This window comes from Vipera berus, assembly GCF_964194415.1.
Source record: "Vipera berus genome assembly, chromosome: 6".
NCBI lineage: Eukaryota > Metazoa > Chordata > Lepidosauria > Squamata > Viperidae > Vipera > Vipera berus.
This window is the reverse complement of record NC_138208.1, coordinates 12,399,805-12,419,668: the sequence shown is the minus strand read 5'-3', so window position 1 is coordinate 12,419,668 and position 19,864 is coordinate 12,399,805. Positions and strand designations below refer to the sequence as shown.

The 19,864-nt window shown below is 45.0% G+C and overlaps 1 protein-coding gene across 3 annotated transcripts; it reads left to right on the top strand.

Moving 5' to 3' along the window:
• Positions 1 to 220: 220 nt before the first annotated feature.
• On the top strand, positions 221 to 19,520 carry NUP50 (nucleoporin 50). Of its 3 annotated transcripts, none has more exons than XM_081331545.1 (8): positions 221 to 301; positions 2,906 to 3,024; positions 4,966 to 5,049; positions 7,556 to 7,754; positions 8,509 to 9,159; positions 13,959 to 14,037; positions 16,375 to 16,493; positions 18,827 to 19,520. In XM_081331545.1, exons 2-8 carry the CDS (start codon positions 2,956 to 2,958, stop codon positions 19,030 to 19,032), a joined length of 1,407 nt encoding a protein of 468 aa, XP_081187671.1. In that variant the 5' UTR covers positions 221 to 301; positions 2,906 to 2,955; the 3' UTR covers positions 19,033 to 19,520. The 3 variants fall into 3 exon arrangements, with proteins under 3 accessions (XP_081187671.1, XP_081187670.1, XP_081187672.1); XM_081331544.1 differs by having other exon boundaries at positions 13,956 to 14,037; positions 18,827 to 19,513; XM_081331546.1 differs by lacking the exon at positions 4,966 to 5,049 and having other exon boundaries at positions 13,956 to 14,037; positions 18,827 to 19,513.
• Positions 19,521 to 19,864: the final 344 nt, after the last annotated feature.

Here is a 19,864-nt window from a genome sequence, read left to right as displayed (position 1 = left end):
ATTTCCAGGTGGTCTCCCATCCCGAGACCGGCACGAGTCGCGCAACGGGCGAGCGCCCGAAGGCATCCGAGATCCTTACGCGGAGGAGGGCGGAGCGCCACGCAGCCCGTCGTCCTCGGAAGTCCTCCGCCCGGTTTCCCGGGCGACGAAGGCCACGCCCCGCGACGCGTCGACTTTCCCTCCCCCCCTCCCGCCTCTCCCTGGGGGCGGGGCGCGGCGGTTGCCGGAAGCGGAAGCCGCTGCCGCTCCTCGCGGGCAGCGCCACGGCCGGGAGGAAGCGGCCGCTACGAGCCCGACGGCGGTGGGTCTCTCGAGCGGGGAAGCACGGGCAGGAGCGGCGGGGGGGACGATGGCAAGCGATGCTCTGGGAGCCGCCTCACCGCTCTGTCTCGCCGCCGCGCCACCTGGGGAAAGCCAGCCCTCAAGCAGCAGCACCGAAGACGGGGGGGGGCACCCCCGGCTTCCCCCTTGGACTTCCGGTTCTAGCGGGAGGGAGCAGTGGGCGGGCAGGCCTAGACCGTCGCTCTCTAGGAAAGCCCAAGGCGGAAGCACCGGGGGAGGGACCGGAGCTTCCCCGGAAAGCGCGGGAATTCTTCCTCGGGTCTTGATGAAGGGCTTGCTTGGTGCGCCCGCTAAGGCCCCGGTGGCAGCTGTGTCAAAAACGCGCGCAGCCTTGATGATAGCATTCATTGATGGCTTTGGCTGTAAGTATAATGTTTCGCAACCGCATCCCCTTTAAAATGGTGGGGCTTCAACTCCCCATGTCCTGGCTGGGGAATTCTGGGAATTGAAGTCCACCCATCTTAAAGGCAATGCAGTTGAGAAACATCGGTGTGGAACAAGGGGTCTTCAGGCTTGGCCCTTTCACGACTTGTGGACTTCAACTCCCAGAATTCCTCAGCCAGCGGGCCTGGCTGAGGAATTCTGGGAGTTGAAGTCCACAAGTCGTGAAAGGGCCAAGCCTGAAGACCCCTGGTGTAGAGCAGAGAGAGAGAACGAACTATAAGCCGCATCTCAAAACTCTGCTGGCTTTGAAAAAATGTTAAAATATATTTTCTGTGTGAATTCTGTCATTTGAATTTGTTTCTCCCGTTCTAGAGAGTATATAGAGAATATATTGATACGAAAAGTAGCTCCAGATTCTGCTGGCTTTTGACTACAAACTCCCTCTTCCTGGGCGAGTCAGGAGGAAAAAATAGGGGACCGTGGCTTGTTCTTAATGCTGCTTGTGTAATAGTTTCTTGTCATGCCTGTTGAGGATCCTCTTTATTACTTACTCCGTTTTGGACCAGCATTGAGGTTGTTGCAGACGCAGAGAAGTCGTTTTGTTGCATCTAATCCGGATCTTTGAGACTGGACTAGGTGGCATGAGCAAGGGATCAGCCATATCTTGCGATCTTCATTTTTCAGGGACACGTTGGTTGGGAAACTGGCTTTTCCCTTTCTGGCGGCCAGTTTGACTGGGGCTCTTGTTTGAAAATAGCCTGGTATCCTTTCATCCACAGCATTATGACTTCATCAGGTTCCCACCAGAGCTGTTGGGCTGATTCAGGCAGTGCTTTTGCTGGTGGGGGCTTCTCAGAGGAAGGAGACCAGGAAGAACGTATTTGTGGAGGCCCAGTTTTACAACGAGAAGGCTTCTGTGCAACCACGGTGGGGTGGCACTAGATTCTTTAAAGAAGCATCTGTTGGCCAAACAAGAATTCCTATCCTGAGTTCCTAATGCCAGGGATAAACATATAAAACTAGATGACTGTTAGATCAGTAAATTTGGAGTTTTAAGGATGCTGTGGGTCCTCTTACAAAATGGCTGCCTTGAAGATGACCTATCACAAAACCATTTCATGGAAGAATGGCAAATGAAATTGTGCTCCCACTGTTTTCTCTATAGTTTACTTTTGCTTTGGGGGAAGATATGTGTGCACCTTTCTAAACAAGGCACTGAAGTATGACCATGCATCATTTTCAGTTTTCTAAGAATCTTTGATTATATGCTAGAGCAGGAGTAGGCGACCTTGGCTTTTTTATGACTCATGGACTTCAACTCCCAGAATTCCTGAGCAAGCCATGCTGAGGGGAAAGAGAGGTTTCCAGGCTGAGCCATGCTGACTCAGGAATTCTGGGAGTTGAAGTCCACAAGTCATAAAAGAGCCAAGCTTGCCTACCCCTGTGCTAGAGTATACCCGGAAATTCCATACTAGATGTTGGTGGTTTGCACTGTGCTGCCTTCTTTATTTTGTTTTTAAATGTAAACCCTTTAAAATATGGGGCTTGCGTGCCTCCTTTACTAGGAGCCCAAGAGTTGCAATGTGAAGACCACTTTGGGGGTTGTTTTTATAATATTTGTTGAGAGATATTACAGCCAGAGGGATATCAGATATGTACATATAGTAGCAAGGATGATGGTCAGTTGCAATTTCAACTGTCAGCAATGTGCAGTTTGGCTCTCAAGGAGTAGCTCAGTTTTCCTGTTTTTAAAGCCCCAAAGTGGACTGGAAATTTCCCAAATTCCAATCCTTCATAGTTTTTATAGAACCATTGTCTCTCAGAAACATAACAGTGAGACATCTGGGCTAAATTTGCCTCTTTTCCAACACCCCAATTCTGTATGAAGGTGTGGAATTTAATGTCATTGGCAGATCATACTAGACACTTCCTCATGTTATTGATGTTACTGGCATGCCTATCTCGGTTTTTCTGGGGGATCTCAAAGTAGTTTACTTTGTCTCCCCTCCAATTTCATCTGTATGGCAGCAACTCTGGCTGGTCAGAAGTGTGACAGTTCCTTGAGATTGTGTCTTAGGAAATAGGGTACCTGAACTATTATGCAACATTATTACTATATCTTTGGTTATCAGGCTATAAAGATCCTGATTTTGTCGTCTTTTTCTTTTTTTTAAACTAGATCTGAAACACAACTAATTGTCACTTGCTGTGATGCAGTAGTGCTATAAAATGGCTAAAAGAGTGGCAGAGAAGGAGCTGACTGACAGAAATTGGGATCAGGAAGAAGAAACGGAGGAGGTAAACAAGACTTGCTTTCATTAACTTAGAGCAGGGGTAGTCAACCTCGGCTCTTTTATGACTCATGGAGTTGAAGTCCATGAGTCATAAAAGAGCCGAGGTTGACTACCCCTGACTTAGAGCAACAGTACGTGAAGTGCACAAATGCATGTCACAGTATTTTTGATATCTATGAAAAAGTACTTTGCAAAACTGGGAAGGTAATGGGCCAGTCTGTCCAGCCTTTCTTGAATCTACCAAGAGTCAAGACCAAAACAGTCACAGGGAAAAATCTGTTTTCTATAATTTGGCTCTATAAGAAAAGTCTGGGATCACCAGTGTATTGGTTATTGTAGCATTAAAAATGACCTGTCTTGTGTGATAAAAGAGAGATGAATTCATGAAGACTTTATTGATAGTGCATGCCAGTTGTAACTAGACTTATTGTAACTGTTGACATTTGGATTTCTGTGCGTCTTCCTGATGACACAGAAACAGCTTCCTTAATTAAGCTTTATATTGTCTGCCTCTGATGGGGTCTCACTAATGAAGGAGTCGAGCCCGAAAGAAACTCTCACTTTGAAGTGCTTCTGCAGTTGAGTAAGGAAGGGAAATCACACACGTTTGTGCTGAGCCACAGGTATGACAAGGTTGTGCAGCCTCTTTGTACAATGGCATTGCCTTTAGGATCTCATAATTTCACCTCAATCTCTTGCAAGGTTTCAACCTTCTCACATACTAGCCCAGGGGTCTTCAAACTTGGCCCTTTTATGACTTGTGGACTTCAACTCCCAGAATGCCCCAGCCAGTATGTTGGCTTGGATATTCTGGAAGGGTCCATAGATCTTTTTAAGTTGCCATGCTTGAGAAACACTGGTCTGTATACTTCGACTGTGTGTCGAAGTTACTCTTGTGTTTATAAGCAAAATCTGCCAACGTGGTACAGCATGAAGATGTTGGGTTGGCACTGTCAAGAGCCCTGTTCAGGTTCCCTTTCAGCCAAGGATCCCCCTGGGAGATGGAACTGCCCATCCTCTTTTCTCAGCCCAATCCATCTCCCAGTTGCTATAGGAAAAAAAACAGAGGAGAGATCACGTCATTCCATTTAGAGCCCTTGAATGTACAGTAGTCCTCAAACTCTCTTTGTTTAATGATGATTCAAAGTTACAACCTGGGACTACAATCTCGGAAGAAGGGACTTACGACCAGTACTCACACAAACCACTGTCACACCCACCCCTGCAGTCAAGCGATTGCAATTGAGATGCCTGACAACTGGCTCACATTTACAACCACCTGCAGCATCTTACAACCACATAATTGCAATTTGCAATCCTTCTTGCCAATTTCTGGCAAAATCTGCACACTGCACAAATTGTCATAAATTTGGGTCCAGCTTGATTTGTAAGATTACCTGTCAGGTGAGTTTTTATATATGTGTGTGTGTGTGTGTATACACACACACACACATATATATATATATACACATACATACATACACACACACTAACATGAATGGTGGAATCTCTTAAAGGACATCCTTATCTAAAAATAGAAATAATTATGTTTTTTTTCTGAAAGGAATTTAATGATTTCTAAAGTTCATTGGGAAAATTACAATAAATATGCTTCTTAAAAATAATGACTCATTTGAGGGGAATCTGTCAGTTGACATCTTTTGGGAAATATTTATGGAAAACATGTTCTAAATATTTTGAACAAGTCAGTGAGCAGCTATGATACCCACAAAAATGATTCATAAGAAATCATCCACAATGATGTTATAAAATTTAAATATGCCAAGCGCTTGCCTATTGTGATACAACTTTGAACTCCTCATGGTGTTGATAAGTGGATGATTACATCTGAGAGCCGGAGTATTAAGAAAATGGGTTTTGCTGGGATTTCTTTTTCCAGACTACTTTCATTTTGCTTGTCTAAGAATTTCACCATTCTCTGCAGGTGGGAACTTTCTCAGTGGCCAGTGAGGAAGTTTTGAAGAACAGAGCAATTAAGAAGGCAAAGCGTAGAAATGTAGTGACTGAGGTATATATATCATTTTAAAATAAGGTTTCCACTAATTTGTCTAATTCTTTTCATTGCCTAAAAATAGTTTGTCACTAAATGCTAGCTTATTATATAAACAGAACTCTTACTAAATAGTCACACTAACAAACTCAGACTAATGTATAATTGCATTTCTTTTAAATTTTTGATGCCAAATGTCATTGGGTAATTCTAGAGCAGGGGTAGGCAACCTTGGCTCTTTTATAACTCGTGGACTTCAACTCCCAGAATTCCTGAGCCAGCATGGCTCAGCTTGGAAACCTCTCCCTTTCCCCTCAGCATGGCTGGCTCAGGAATTCTGGGAGTTGAAGTCCACGAGTCATAAAGCGGCCTAGGTCTAGGCAACCTTGGCTCTTTTATGACTCGTGGACTTCAACTCCCAGAATTCCTGAGCCAGCACGGCTCAGCTTGGAAACCTTTCCCTTTCCCCTCAGCATGGCTGGCTCAGGAATTCTGGGAGTTGAAGTCCACGAGTCATAAAGCGGCCTAGGTCTAGGCAACCTTGGCTCTTTTATGACTCATGGACTTCAACTCCCAGAATTCCTGAGCCAGCACGACTCAGCTTGGAAACCTTTCCCTTTCCCCTCAGCATGGCTGGCTCAGGAATTCTGGGAGTTGAAGTCCACAAGTCATAAAAGAACCAAGGTTGCCTACCCCTGGTCTAGAAGATTCATAATACATGAAATGTCTCTCTGGGGAAGCATTTGAAGAAGATCAGAATTCTGAAAGATTTTCATGTTTCTAGCCATTCTTTTTCTAACGGGGATGAGAGAAGTTTATTTTTGTGGTTAGGCCTAACTATTAAAAAATGTAGCTTTCCACTGTTTATATGGATCCCTTAACGCTAAATAATAATAAAGGAAACTGAGTCCCCGTCACAGTCCTTGACTCTCTCATCCAGAAAAGGCGTGAATTATGTACCTTTGGTAAACGCTTGTATATCTTAATAGTGAAAACTTAAGTTGGCAGAATGCAACATTGTACTTCCTTCAGTATTCTGTTTAGTTATTCAACTTCTGTTATTAAGAGCTGTGGTGGCGAAGTGGTTAGAAAGCAGTATTGCAGGCTAACTCACTCCCAGCAGTTCGATCCTGACCGTCTCAAGGTTGACTCAGCCTTCCATCCTTCCGAGGTCGGAAAATGAGGACCCAGATTGTTGGGGGCAATACCCTGACTTTGTAAACCACTTAAAGAGGGCTGTAAAGCACTGTGAAGTGGTATATGTCTAATTGCTACTGCTATATGTGCAACCGAATCATCTGAATTAGAAAAAACAATATTTATGGAATTAAGGAATACTGTTATTTAAGAGTTGTTTTATTCCTGGTGGTTTGTAGTGAATTCCATATACTCTTTCTAAACGCGTATGACGTATGCGAAAAGGCTGGGAGAGCTAACAGGATCCAGGGGCTAAACTCAAATGTTTTTCAACCTCAGTAACTTTAAACTAAAAACTTATTTATTCGAACAAGCCGGCCTGGCCTGATGGGTTTGGGTTTTAATATTATTTTAACTAATGTATTCTTATTTTTATTGCCCTGTACACCGCCCTGAGTCCTTCAGGAGAAGGGCGGTATATAAATCAAATAAATAAATAAATAAATAAACTGAGTGGTTTTCAACTCCCAGGATTCTTCCAGGCTAATTCTGCAAATCCATGTGATTTCCAAGTCTCGTGAAGTTGCCCTCCTTCAAACTGAAGCTGAAGCGTACACTTGTTTGTGAGCCTTGCTATAGTGCACAGGTCGCCTTTAGAATTATGTACTCTTGGGGCCTCTCTAGCCATTTGTAACTTAAATGTCTGAAGAGGGCTAAAATAGCTCCGTGTTACTATTAAGTATGTGCAGAACTTTTTGAATTCAAAACATTTCTCTTTCAGCTATAAGGTCAAAATAAACCTGCCTTGAAAATAAGAACAGGAAGTTTAGCTGCTCTGACTTAACTATTGACTTATCTTTGTAACAGCAAGAAAAGTCATCTTTAGATGACTCACAGTCTTTCGTTTTGGGTCAGGGGATTGACTTACACAGTGTACGCTGTAGTTGGTAGTTTTCCCTGAAGTGGCATGATTCTGCCTTTTAAAAATGTTACTTTGGAGGCACGCTCGGATGGCTGCCACTGGGGGCTCCTGCACAAGATATGTTCAGTTAAGGAAGGCATTCTCTTCCATGGAGGCTTTGTAAAAATGGAAGGACATTTTGTTAAAAGCAGTGGCTGAAACAACTGGCAACTGCCCGCGAAGCAACATTTGGGAGAAATAAACCATTTTAGAGGTGGCCCTAAGCTTTTTGTCTTTGAACAAGAGAGGAGCGGTGACCATCAGGAACACCTGGGGTTTACTGCAGATGCAGCCATCCTGGGGAAAAAAATAGCAAGAAAATCCCATCGCTTCTGAATAGGCACAGGATGGGCTTTTGTACTCTGAGAGACGCAGAACAACTTATTTCTGTTCTCTCTCTTTTTTTTTTTTTTTTTTTTTTTTTAGTCAGAAGGTGGTGGAGCTTTTAAGGGTTTTAAAGGTTTCGTTTTACCTTCCGGGACTGGTGTTTTTTCTGGTTTCGGAAATGGCCCTGGAGCAAAATCTTTTGGAGTATTATCCAATGGTGGCGGCAGCTCCAGCAGCGTTACGCACAGCTCTTCGCTCTCCAGCTTAAAGACGGCTTCAGAAACGCAACCTACTTTTAGTAAGTTTACTCTTTTTTATTATTTTTTACTAGGGGGAAATAATTTTAATATCTTCAAATGAAAATTATTGGGGGGAAATAAAACCCTGCTGTATGGTTTTAAAAAGGAAGGATTCATTTAGCCTGGGGTCCCCTGAAGAGTAAGCTGCATTTAACCTAGTGGGCAAAAGGTTTTGTTTTGTTTGTTAACATAAATCCAGTACAGGTAGCTCCTGATGACAATTTCTGTTGTGAGCAAGGCAGTTGTTATCCGATTTTACAACTTTTTTTTTTTAACCACTGTGGGTAAGTGAATTGCCAGAGTTGTTAAGTGAACCACGGGGTCCTTAAGAGAATCCGGCTTCCTCCTCTGACTTTGCCTTCCTGTTCAGCTGGGAAGACCACACACACAGCGATGGTATGACACCCTGACACTGGAAATGTCACAGATATGACCAATGTGAATGTGGGGATGGCGAGATATAAGTGCAAGGACTAAATAAATGATGGGATCCAGAATTGCCATTGAATCTTGAGGGCCCCCCCCAAGTTTGGGGAGCCTGTTTGGAAGTTGGAGGGTATGCTGCAAAACCCACCCTTGGTCTCCTGCTGGCTGGGGAATTCTGGGAGTTGAAGTCCACAAGTCTTAAAAGTGGCCATGTTTGAGCACTCCTGTGCTCGATTTTGGAGGCCTCTCCTCTTTTTTTTTTTAAATGGTGATTCTCCACAACGGCCGTTTGTAATCATAGTCCTTGGATATTTTTATATTTTACAGGTCCTGTGGTCTCCAGCGGCTCAGCAAATAGCGTTATCCTCGAGAAAACCTCTGCCCACGTGGAAGCCAACGGCGAGAGTCCAGAGCCCTTGTCCTCGGGACTCACTCAGAGCAAAGCCTGCAACTCAGAGAGTTATCATAAACAGTTGGCTGCCCTCAATTGTTCTGTACGGGACTGGATAGTCAAACATGTCAATGCCAATCCTCTCTGTGACCTGAGCCCCATCTTCCACGACTACGAGAAATACTTGGTGGAGATAGAACAGCAGGGCCTGGCTGGCAACAGCAGCCCTGGAAGCGGTGGCAGCACCAAAGCCACCGAAGCCCAGCCTCGTCCTGCCTTTGGCAACTCGGCCCTTCCGCAGGGCTCCACGTTTTTCTTTAACAGCAGCAAGTCGGAGGATGCACTTGGGAAGAAAACAGAATCGGAGAAGAAAATAGAACTTAAACCGGCAGCTGCCTCTACCACCTTGTTCTCTTTCGACAAAAGTGACAACTCTGATCTGAGTTCAGGGACGGTCGGGTCTGGATTCTCGTTTTCCCCTGGAAATGGAGGTCCGTTTGGCAAAGATGCAAGTCAAGCCAAGGTGGCTCCTTCCTTTTCCAACAATGCCTTAGACGCCCCGGCTGAAAGCGGTAGCCATGAACCAAGTAAGTGGGATGTGAGTTAGAGATTGAGAAATGGTGTGATCCCATTTAACTCTCTGATGAGAATCTCAGTGATATGTCCCCATTCATGTTGCAGACGGCCTGTCATTACATTCGGGGGGTTTTTTTGGGGGGTGTAGCTATCAACGTTTACAAATTCATTACATTTGTTTGGGGATGGGTGTTCTGTTCCAGCCTACGACCGGCCCTGTTTGTTTGTCAGGGACAACCCATTTTTCCTTTTTACACTAAATAGGCTGGAAAAACCCAACCCAAATTTATTTACAGTTCAAACAAAAAAGCAACAGATTATTTCCTTCAATAAATGAATCAAAATATCAAACAAGAGTCAACAAATGAGTTAAACAGAAGTATCAAGAACAGACCAGGATTCTCTTAGAACAGACATGTCAAACACAAGGCCCGGGGGCCAGATCCAGCCCATGAAGTGGTTTCATGCGGCCCGTGAAGCCATCCTGGAAACAGTGAGGGAACGGCCCCCACTGCCTTGGCCCTGGCCCAGAGACCCTCCTCCTGCCAGAAACCTTCAGATCTGTCCCACTCCTGCCCAGGCCTCCATAGGCACCCTTGATGTGAACGATGTAGAGCTGGCCATGCCCACCCAGTAGGCCATACGCACTCTAGCCACGCCTACCCAGGCCACACCCACCCGGCCCCCTGAGGGCAAACGGCAATGCTGATGCGGCCCTCAATGAAATTGAGTTTGACACCCCTGTCTTAGAATGTCTCCAAACGGTTGCCTTCAGCAACCAGCCCCGCCTACACCTTCCCTTTTTATTATCAGTCCCAAGGCGTGACTTCTCACTGCCTTCTCCTCCTCTCACTGAGTTGCCTCATTGATTTTCTCTGCTCTGCTTTGCTGGATTGCCTTCTGCTTCTAGTGTCTCTGAACAGGTTCAGGTGTGACTCTTCTGAGTCCCACACCTTGTGCTCACACAGCTGAACCTCATGAGACTGGAGGGGCCAGGCTGAGAGTCCTGCAGTGCATCAGAGCCTCCCTCTGACACCAAAGGCTCTCCAAACCCCTCCTCCTCTTCCTCCTCCTCCTCAGATTCATGGGACTCAGCTGCTGGGAGCACAGGCTGACACTGAATCACAACAGGTGGGAGGATTAATGGTTGCATGTCAGGGGGCCCCAACCTATGGTTCGCAGCCCGGGATCGGGCCGTGGGCTTTTGGCCAGCTTGCCGCGGAAACAGCTGGCTGGTGCGCTCATGCGTGGGCGTGCGTTTCCCCCCCACTCGCACTAGCACCTGCAGCCCTATTTGTGCATGCGCGCTGACGTGAACAAGAATGCTAGCACAGGGCGGGCGTTCACAGCCCGTTTGCACATGCTCCACTATTCCGGCCGGTTTGCACGACACGAACAGGCTGCTAGCCGCCGTGGACCGTTCACGCATGTGCACGGCCTCGCCGCATGCACAAACAGGGCTGCTAGTGCCGTGCGTGCTTGCACACCAATTTTGTAGCTGCTCTGCTTCCCTCCGGTCCTTGAGCCCGGAAAGGTTGGAGATCTCTGCATTAGTGTCCAGATTGAAGCAAGAAACCTTTCTCCCAATCTCTCTGTTGTAGAGAAGAATCGTAAGAGAGAAGCTACATAGTGGAATTGTTTGGACTGCAAGGGAGCCTTTTGTAGCCCCTGTGGGCTTCTCGGCAGCCACCAAAGCGTTCTGAACTAGCTAGAGTGTTTTTTTGTCCTGCTGGTGCCAAGCTATGGCAAGCAGTCTGAGCCTGTCTCAGTCTTCCCCTGAAGTCCTCTTAACGTACATAAAGAACTCAAGTTATTGGTGCCTGAATGACAGAATAAGAGAGTTGGAAGGTCTCCAACCCCTGGGCTGTGGCCCGTTCAGAAGCAGACCGCACAAGCGGGTCAGTGTGCTGGCACGTGCAGCTCCATTTGTGCAAGTGGTGAGCGCCGCTTGGAGAAATGAAGTGTGTTCGCTCACGTGAGCACCTGTCACTCGCACAAAACCATTTCCTGTCCCACCGGTTCGCCAAGCTGGAAAGGGTGGGGAACGCTGTTCTGATCCACCCCACTTGCTCAGGTAGGAGACCCTATGCCATTCTGGGCAAATGACAGTCCAGTCTCTTCTCGAAAACCTCCATGGGTGGGGCACCCACAACGGCCGAAAGCAAGTCCTTCCACTGGTTCATTGTTCTCAGGAAATTTCTCCTTGTTCTAGGTTGCTTCCCTCCTTGATTAATTTCCATCTTCTTCTCCTTCCTTCTAGTGCTTTGGTAAATAGCTTGACTCCCTCTTCTTTGGGGCAGCCCCTCAAGTATTGGACACTGGTATCATGTCACCCTTCGCCCTTCTCTTCATTCAACTAGACATATTCAATTCCTGCAACCGTTCTTCACGTTTAGCCTCCAGCCCCCTTAATCCTCTGTGTTGCTCTTCTCGGCATTCTTTCTAGAGTCTCAACATCTTTTTAATATTGTGACCAAAACAAGATGCAGTATGCCAAGTGTGTCTTAGCAAGGCATTGTAAAATGGTACTAACACTTCACGTGATCTTGATTCTGTCCCTCTTGTTAACGCAGCCTAGGATTGCATTGCCTTTTTTGGCTGCTATAGCACATTGCTGGTTTATATTTAAGTAGTTGTCCACTACGACTCCTAGATCCCTGTCAGTTACTACTATTGAGCCAATTTCCACCTATTCTGTACCTGTACATTTGGTTTTTCTTACCTAAGCGTAAAACCTTGCTTTTCTCGCCATTGAATTTCATTGTGTTGGATAGGGCCCAGTGTTCCAGTTGTCGAGATCCATTTGGATCTTGAGCTGGTTTTCTGGGGTGTTGGCTATTCCTGCCAGCTTGGTGTTGTCTGCAAATTTGATAAGTTCCCATCTATTCCCTCATTTAAATTGTTTTATGAAGATATTGAGGAGTACTGGGTCTAAGGCAGAACTTTGGCGTACCTCACTGCTTACTTCCCTCCACATAGCTGCAATTCCATTAAGGACTACTCTTTGAGTACTGTTTGTCAAGACAGTTACAAATCCATCTGGTGGTGCTACCCTCTTTCCCACATTTTTCTAACTTACTAGGAAGTAGGTTGTCAGATGCCTTACTGAAGTCTAAGTATACTACATCCACAGCATTTTGCTGATCCACTAATTTAGTCACTTTGTAAAAGAACGAAGCAAGATTTGTTTGCATGATCTGTTTTTGATAAGCCCGTGTTGGCTTCTGGTTATAACTTTGCTTGCTTCGAGGTGTTTGCAGATCTGTTGTTTGATTATTTTTCCCAAGATCTTCCCAGACTAATTGGTCTGTAGTTTCCTGGATCCAAACACCACCACCCCTTTTCTTTTTTCTTTCTTTTTTTTTTTTAAGATGGGAACCACATCAGCTCTTTTCCAGTCCTCTGATATTTTCCTGGTGCTCCAGGATCTTTGAAAGAGATGATTCAGTGGTTCCAAGATCACACCTGCCAACTACTTCAGAACTCTGGGATGTAATTCATCTGATCCTGGTGATTTGAACTCGTCTAGGGTTAGATGATGTGCTCTTACCATTTTCTATTTTAGTATGTATTTCTGATTGTTTTTGAAATTGGTTGCGAATCTTAGTTCATTGTGAGCGTTAGCTTTCCTGAGTTCATCTTTGTAGATTTGGGCTATATGCTGGTATTCTATCTTAAGTTACGTATCCTTCTTTCCATTTTTTTAATACTTGTCCTTTTTGTCTTTCAGTTTATCAGATGCAACCATGCTGGTTTCTTCCTTGATTACTTATTTTTCTTTTACAGTGGCATCGTGGTGGACAGTCTTTTATAATCACATTTTTCAGAGTTTCCTAAGCTGCTTGAGTTGTTTTCCCCTTTAAGATTTTCACCCATGGAATCCTTCCCAAGCTCTCTCGTTGGTTGAAATGAGCTCTTTTAAAGTCTTAAGACACTAGTTTGATTTTGTTCTATTGCTTATGTCTGCATCACATTAAATTCCAATAGGACACGGTCACTCTCCCCAAATTCCTGCAACATCAACCCCCTCTGTCATTTTATCACATTCTGTTGGTCCCTCCACTACCTTTCAAATGACAAAATTGTCAGCTAGGTTGGTTTGAAAGCTGTTTGATCTCCCACTTGATGCAGAGATTGTTTCAGGGTAAAGTCCCCCATTACTACTGTGATATGTTTCCTACATACATTGGTTAACTGATTAGCAAAAAGTTCATCTACAGTATTTCTTGCTGAGTGGCATTAGCACAAAGTCCATTTATCTGCTACAGGTTAGGTAGGACTCCAAAACAACTTCAAAGCTTTCTGGGGTTTGCAAACTTTTATCCCTAGTGTGAGTTTCACCAAACCCGACTGGATTACCTAATGGGTTAGGTAGGAAATATATATGCTGCCTCTCCTGCTTGTTGCTATTGTAAATTCTTTTTGCGCTTGCTTCTGGATTTCAAGGACTTACAAATACTAAGAATGGGGAGAGGAACTATTCGTTTCTGTCCCTTTTCTCATTGGGAAGAGCGCAATTGCATCCAAGAGGCGTGCACCCATTTCAGATTCAAAAATGGGACGCTCCAATTTACCAGAAGTAAGTAGGAATGGTTGGAAATGAGCTTGTTATGATTGGCATTCAGGCTGGAAGACCTTTTTTTTTAACCTTCAAAATAGAAAATGTTTTGAATGCCTCTGAAATATTTCCCTAAATTTTCATTCGGGTCGTTTACGCATCAAGGTTTTTACACACAGCGGTACAATTTCATAAACAGTAAAATTTCTGGTGCGAAATATAATTCTGATCTGGAATGCTTTATCCCAGCAGGGGGTGGTGAAGAAGAGGAAGAGCCACCCAAAGTAGTCATTAATGAAGTAAAAGAAGAGGATGCCTTTTACTCGAAGAAGTGAGTTACTTTTGGGCTTGCGAGTAAAGTTGCATGATTAGCATTGCGTATGTGTATAAAGTAAAGGGAGGCGGTGGCTCAGTGGGTTAGGATGCTGAGCTTGTCGATCAGAAGGTCGGCAGTTTGGCGGGTCGGATCCCGAGTGCCGCGTAACAGAGTGAGCGCCTGTTACTCGTCCCAGCTTCTGCCAACCTAGCAGTTCGAAAGCACGTAAAAATGCAAGTAGAAAAATAGGGACCACTACGGTGGGAAGGTAACAGCGTTCCGTGCGCCTTTGGCGTCTAGTCATGCCGGCCACATGACCACGGAGATGTCCTTGGACAAGCGCTGGCTCTGCGGCTTTGAAACGGAGATGAGCACCGCCCCCTAGAGTCGGAAACGACTAGCACGCATGTGCGGGGGAACCTTTACCTATGTTTATAAAAAGGGGGGTAGGATGGCTCAGTGGTCAAAGACGCTGAGCTTGTCAGCTTGGAAAGCTGGCCACCCAGGTCCGAGACCCCCGAGCAGCATGCAATGGGGCGAGCTTCCTTCCTTGTCCCAGCCCCTGTCCTCCTGGCAGTTCAAAAGCATGCAAATGCAAGTAGATACTTAGGTACCACATGGATGGGAAGGTAACAGCGTTTCATGTGGCGCGGCGTATAGTCATGCCAGCCACCTGACTACAGAAATGCCTTCAGATGACGATGGCTCCCTCGGCTAAGAAACGGAGATGAGCACCGGCCCCTAGAGTCAGACAGGATGGGCAGGGGGGAAAAAAACCTTTGCCTTTGTGGGTCTAGGAAGTTTTATAACAACTTCAGACCAACAATCCATGTAAGCAATACCCCAACCAAAGAATCCCTAAGACCGCCTACACCTAGCCAGACAGGCAAGACCCCAGAATATAAACTGACACCAAACCCAACTCCTTAATAGCACAGATGATGTTACCTAGGTAGGGTAATGAAATGTCTGCAAGAAAATAAGGAAGCTCAGAGAGCACCAAGAGCCCCACAGTCTTCCTCCTCCTCCTCCTCCTTCCTTCCTAGCACTGATGAGGTTACCTAGTTGGGTAATGAAACATCTGCAAGAAAACAAGCAAGCTCAGAGAACACCAAGGACCTCCGCCCTGAGCTACAAATGTTCTCCTTCATTGGTAACATAGTATGTGGCTACATCTATTGCCTTCCCTACTATGCAGGTACTCCTTGAGTTACGACCCTGATGGGGCCAGCTGATGACATTCGTAACTAGTGACATTTGTAAAAGCCTGATTTTTTTTTGTTACGTGAACATCACGATCCTAAAGCGAACCAGGGCTTCGGTGTGGGCCTGGTTTTGCCAGAAGCTGGAAGTGAATGCTGGCTTTTGGCAAAACCAGCGTGAAATGTGGTCACATGGCCACGAAACACTGCAAATAACAGTAAATGCAGCCCAATTGCTGAGTGCTCAAAGTGTGGTCCCCTGACCTTGGGGAGGGGCAACTGGTGGAACTCTGAATCTGGGTCGTAAGTAAACACACACACACACACACACACACACACAAAGTAGGAATATCAGAACTTTAAATGGTTACTAAGTGACTGGTCGTAAATGGAGGACTACCTGTATCTCTTGCATTTTGTTCTTTACATCTTGACCGCTTGCATTTACCAGTTGGTTGTATTTATTACGGAATGCACTAGTGGAAGTGCAGGTAGTCCTCAACTTATGACCACAATTGAGCCCAAAGTTTTTGTTGCTAAGTGAGAGATTTGTTAAGTGAGTTTTGCCCCATTTTATGACTTTTCTTGCCAAAGTTGTGAAGTGAATCCCTGCAGTTGAGAAGTTAATAACCCGGTTGTTAAGTGAATCAGGCTTCCCCATTGATTTTATTTCTCGGAAGGTCACAAAAGGGGATCGCGTGACCCCGGGAGATTGTAACCGTCATAAATAGGAACCAGTTTGCCAAGCATCTGAATTTTGATCGCATGATCCATGGGGATGCTGCAAAGGTCGTAACTTTGAAAAAGGGTCATAAGTCACATTTTTCAGTGCTGTTGTAAGTTTGAACAGTCACTAAACGAACTTTTGTAAGTCGAGGACTACCTGTATTTAAATCTTCATTCAACTGCTTCTGATCGCTCTATTTTCTGAAAACGATCTGCTTCAATTTTAAATCATCTTGACGTATAATTCAGTCACAATGAAAAAGAACTTGATTTCTGTAGATCCTCCGAAATAATATTTACACTAGTGGGACAGGTTGTTGTTGTTGTTTTTTTTTTGTTGTTGTTGTTAACTTGTCCTCTTGGCACAGGTTCAGCCAAGGATGTCTTCACTTCCCAAACAGTGTGTTTTTTTGTTTTCTTCTAGGTGCAAAGTTTTCTACAAGAAAGATAACGAATTTAAAGAAAAGGGAGTAGGAACACTACATTTAAAACCTGCCAGCAACCAGAAAACTCAGTTGTTAATACGGGCAGATACCAACTTAGGTATGTGACATTTCTTTTAAAAAAATAATAATTGCAAAATATGTCTTTATTATAAGGCTTAGGTCTTTCAGTCCATGAACTGTTGAAAGCGTACCCATGAATATCCGGAGGAGATGTAACACTGCACAGGACAGCTAGATCTGATTTTGAGTGACCGAGATCCTGCTTATCTGGATCCGGCTTGTTCTTATTCAGAGCGGCACAACCTCGTGACACGCTGTAGGATTCAAGCAGGTCCCTTGCATTTAAATGAAAAGGGAGAGAGCATTTGAGAAGGAAGACTTTGAGAATTCATCTCTGCAAAGATTGGGCATTCTGAAAAGCGGTCCCATTCCATCCTGGAACCTCGAAAGGTTGATGGTATCGGAAACCACCAAAAGTATTATGGGCACATTCTCAGTGCGAACCATTCATTCAAGACGACCAAAGTAACCTTACCCAGTAAAAAGGGCTCCCCTCCCAATGTTACTTTAATTAAATGTTTATGTCCCCCAGACTCATACGACCCTTGGCATTGTAAAGATGAACGTAAAAAAAATGCATTTTGCTTTGTGGCATCCATAGCTTGCAGCAGCAACACCTCTAAGCCCCATAAGATATTCTTGTAATAGAAGTCGTGGCTAATTGTAGTCCAAAATCCACATGATCCAGAAAGAATGAGGCGGAGGTAAGCTGCAGCGGTAGAAGACATTTCAGGAGTAAGAGGCCTTTTACTTCCTGGGTGCTCTTGGCCAGCCAACCCTTCGGTTATTGGCAGTTGTCAACTCCAGCTCCTCCCGCCTTTTATCCCGCGAGAAAGTCAGGGCCCAAGCATGCCGTATGCTCTCACCATATAACCAGTCACCTGGACTCTGTGAACGTTTCTGCAGAGTCTGGTCCAAGTCCCAGGAGGATCTAGTCACTTGCTAGGACTTGGTTGACCAGTCAATATTGACAAGCATTTTTGGCTGCCTGGTATTTCATTGACTTCAAAATGGCAATGAAAAATGTGTAAGTTTCAAAGATAACAAAAACGATAACACAACACCCAGATAAATGGTCTTTACCTGGAATTACCTTTGCCTGGATCAGAGGTGGCTATTTTCTGTCCCTTGGGCCTTTTAATTCCCTCTTCTCCACGCTTCCTCTTGCTGTGGTGCTGAAATTTGCTAAGCGATTGCTACAAATTAGTGGTGTGTCTTCCGATTGTTTTTAATTGTAAGATTTAATACAGCAAAAAAAAATATATATGCACGACTCGTATCCTTCTGTGCACTACACCAAGAGAGCTAGCCCTGTCCATTTTATGCCTTTCTTTCCCCCCACCCACTTTTATTCTGAATGAATTCTCCTAATTGATTGGCCACCTTTGACCTGGAGTTGAGAGAATCACTTCCCAAAAGAAAAACGAATCCACTTAAGCTGCCAAAACTCTTCAGTGCTTCAAAAATAGGTGTTTCTTTTAGATATCAATTTTATTTTGCTGTATTGAATGTGTACAGGTAATTGTTACTTAATGACTGGTCATTTAATGACTGCTCAGAGTTACACCAAACACCCCCTCCTCCCCGAAACTATTTACAATCTGGTTTTGGAGTTCTGGTAGCAACACACAAACACACTTGCATCGCTGCATTTCAGGTATTTAGCAACCAGCTCACCTTTAGAGACGGTGCAGTTCCTAGCCTTTTCAGCCAGTTTCTGGCAAAAAAAAACAAACACCCAAAGGATTGAATCGCTTCACTTAATGACTTCTGCATTCATTTAACACCCACCACAAGGGTGCTTCGATTTACAACCGTCATGACTTACGATAGAAATTGCAGACTCTATTACGGTCATAAAGCTGGGGACTACCTATAATTCAGCTAAGTTTTATTGTTTTATTGGCATGGCATGGGTCCGCGATACCTCGAGGACCACCTGCTGCCGGCGTCGACTCCCCTCCGCCCTGTGCGCGCCCACAGAGAGGGCCTCCTCAGGGTGCCTCCTGTCAAGGAATGTCGACTGGTGGCCCCCAGGGGGAGGGCCTTCTCTGTGGGTGCTCCGGCGTTATGGAACCAACTGCCGGTTGAGCTCCGGATGGCATCAGACCTCCGATCCTTCCGTCGCGGGTTGAAGACCCATTTATTTGAACTAGCGGGTCTGGCCTGATGGGGGTACTTGGGTTTTTTATTGGTTTGTTTTATTATTCTGGTTTTAACTTGGGCATTAATTTAATTATCTTTTAATGTTTGTACTGTTGTTTATATTTATGCCCTGTGAACCGCCCTGAGTCCCTTTGGGAGAAGGGCGGTATAAAAATCTCAATAAATCTTAAATCTTATTGTAAAATTTGCTTTTCTTCCTTGCAGGCAATATATTGCTGAACATTTTGGTGCCTCCCAAGATGCCATGTTCAAGAACAGGGAAGAACAACGTTCTCATTATTTGTGTCCCAAACCCACCCATTGACGAGAAGAATGCCACAGTCCCTCTGCCAATATTGATAAGGGTGAAAACAAGTGAAGATGCAAATGAGTTGCACAAAATTTTGCTGGAGAAAAAAGAGGAGGTCTAAGGTTTGGTGTTTCCAATGTCACGTGGAAACACTGCCAAACTGCTGCTGATCTTTTCCCCCCCTTGACTCTTTTAAGTAGTAATTTTTTTAACTCATTTCTCTCATATCTTAAGGACTGTCTTAGAAATTCTGAAGGGCTTGAATGAGGAAAAGAAATTAAGGTGGCCAATAAAACTGTTAACATTAGCATGGATCTTTTCTCCCTTCTAACTTGAAATATCTAGTGTGCAAACCATCTGTCAATAAAACTTGTGTATGAAATACAAAAATCTTTATTGATTGTACATGAAAAGTAAAGTTGCTAAAAGCCCCCCCCCCCCAATTACTCTAGAAATGGTGTGACAAGGAAATTATGTGGCTGAGAAAAAAAAGGGGTGGACAAATCATATTTTTCTGGCTGGATTTGAAATCTTTTCCTATTAGGGAAATGGCCTTAAAGTTTGTGTTCTGTTTAAAACTTTGTTTTTAAGTAATAACTCTTGGGAGTACTTTGATTATAGAGGGTCCAGGACACAGGTTGGCAGCCCGTGGCTCCGGAGCCGCATGTGGCTCTTTAAGCTGTCTCCTGCGGCTCCCAGTCGCCCGGTGCATGCGCACCTCCGAACAGGCAGTGGTGCCACCCGTTTGGAAAGCTGCGGCAGCTTTCCAAACGGGCGGTGCCACTGCCCGTTCGGAGAGGTGCACACACACCTCTCCAAAGGTTTGGAGAGCTGCATGTGCACCTCTCGGAATGGGCGGTGGCTCTGCCCGTTTGGAAAGCTGCCGCGGCCCGTTTGCAAGCTGCCGCCTTCCTCCGAAGGCGGTAGCTTTGCAAACGGGCCGCAGCAGCTTT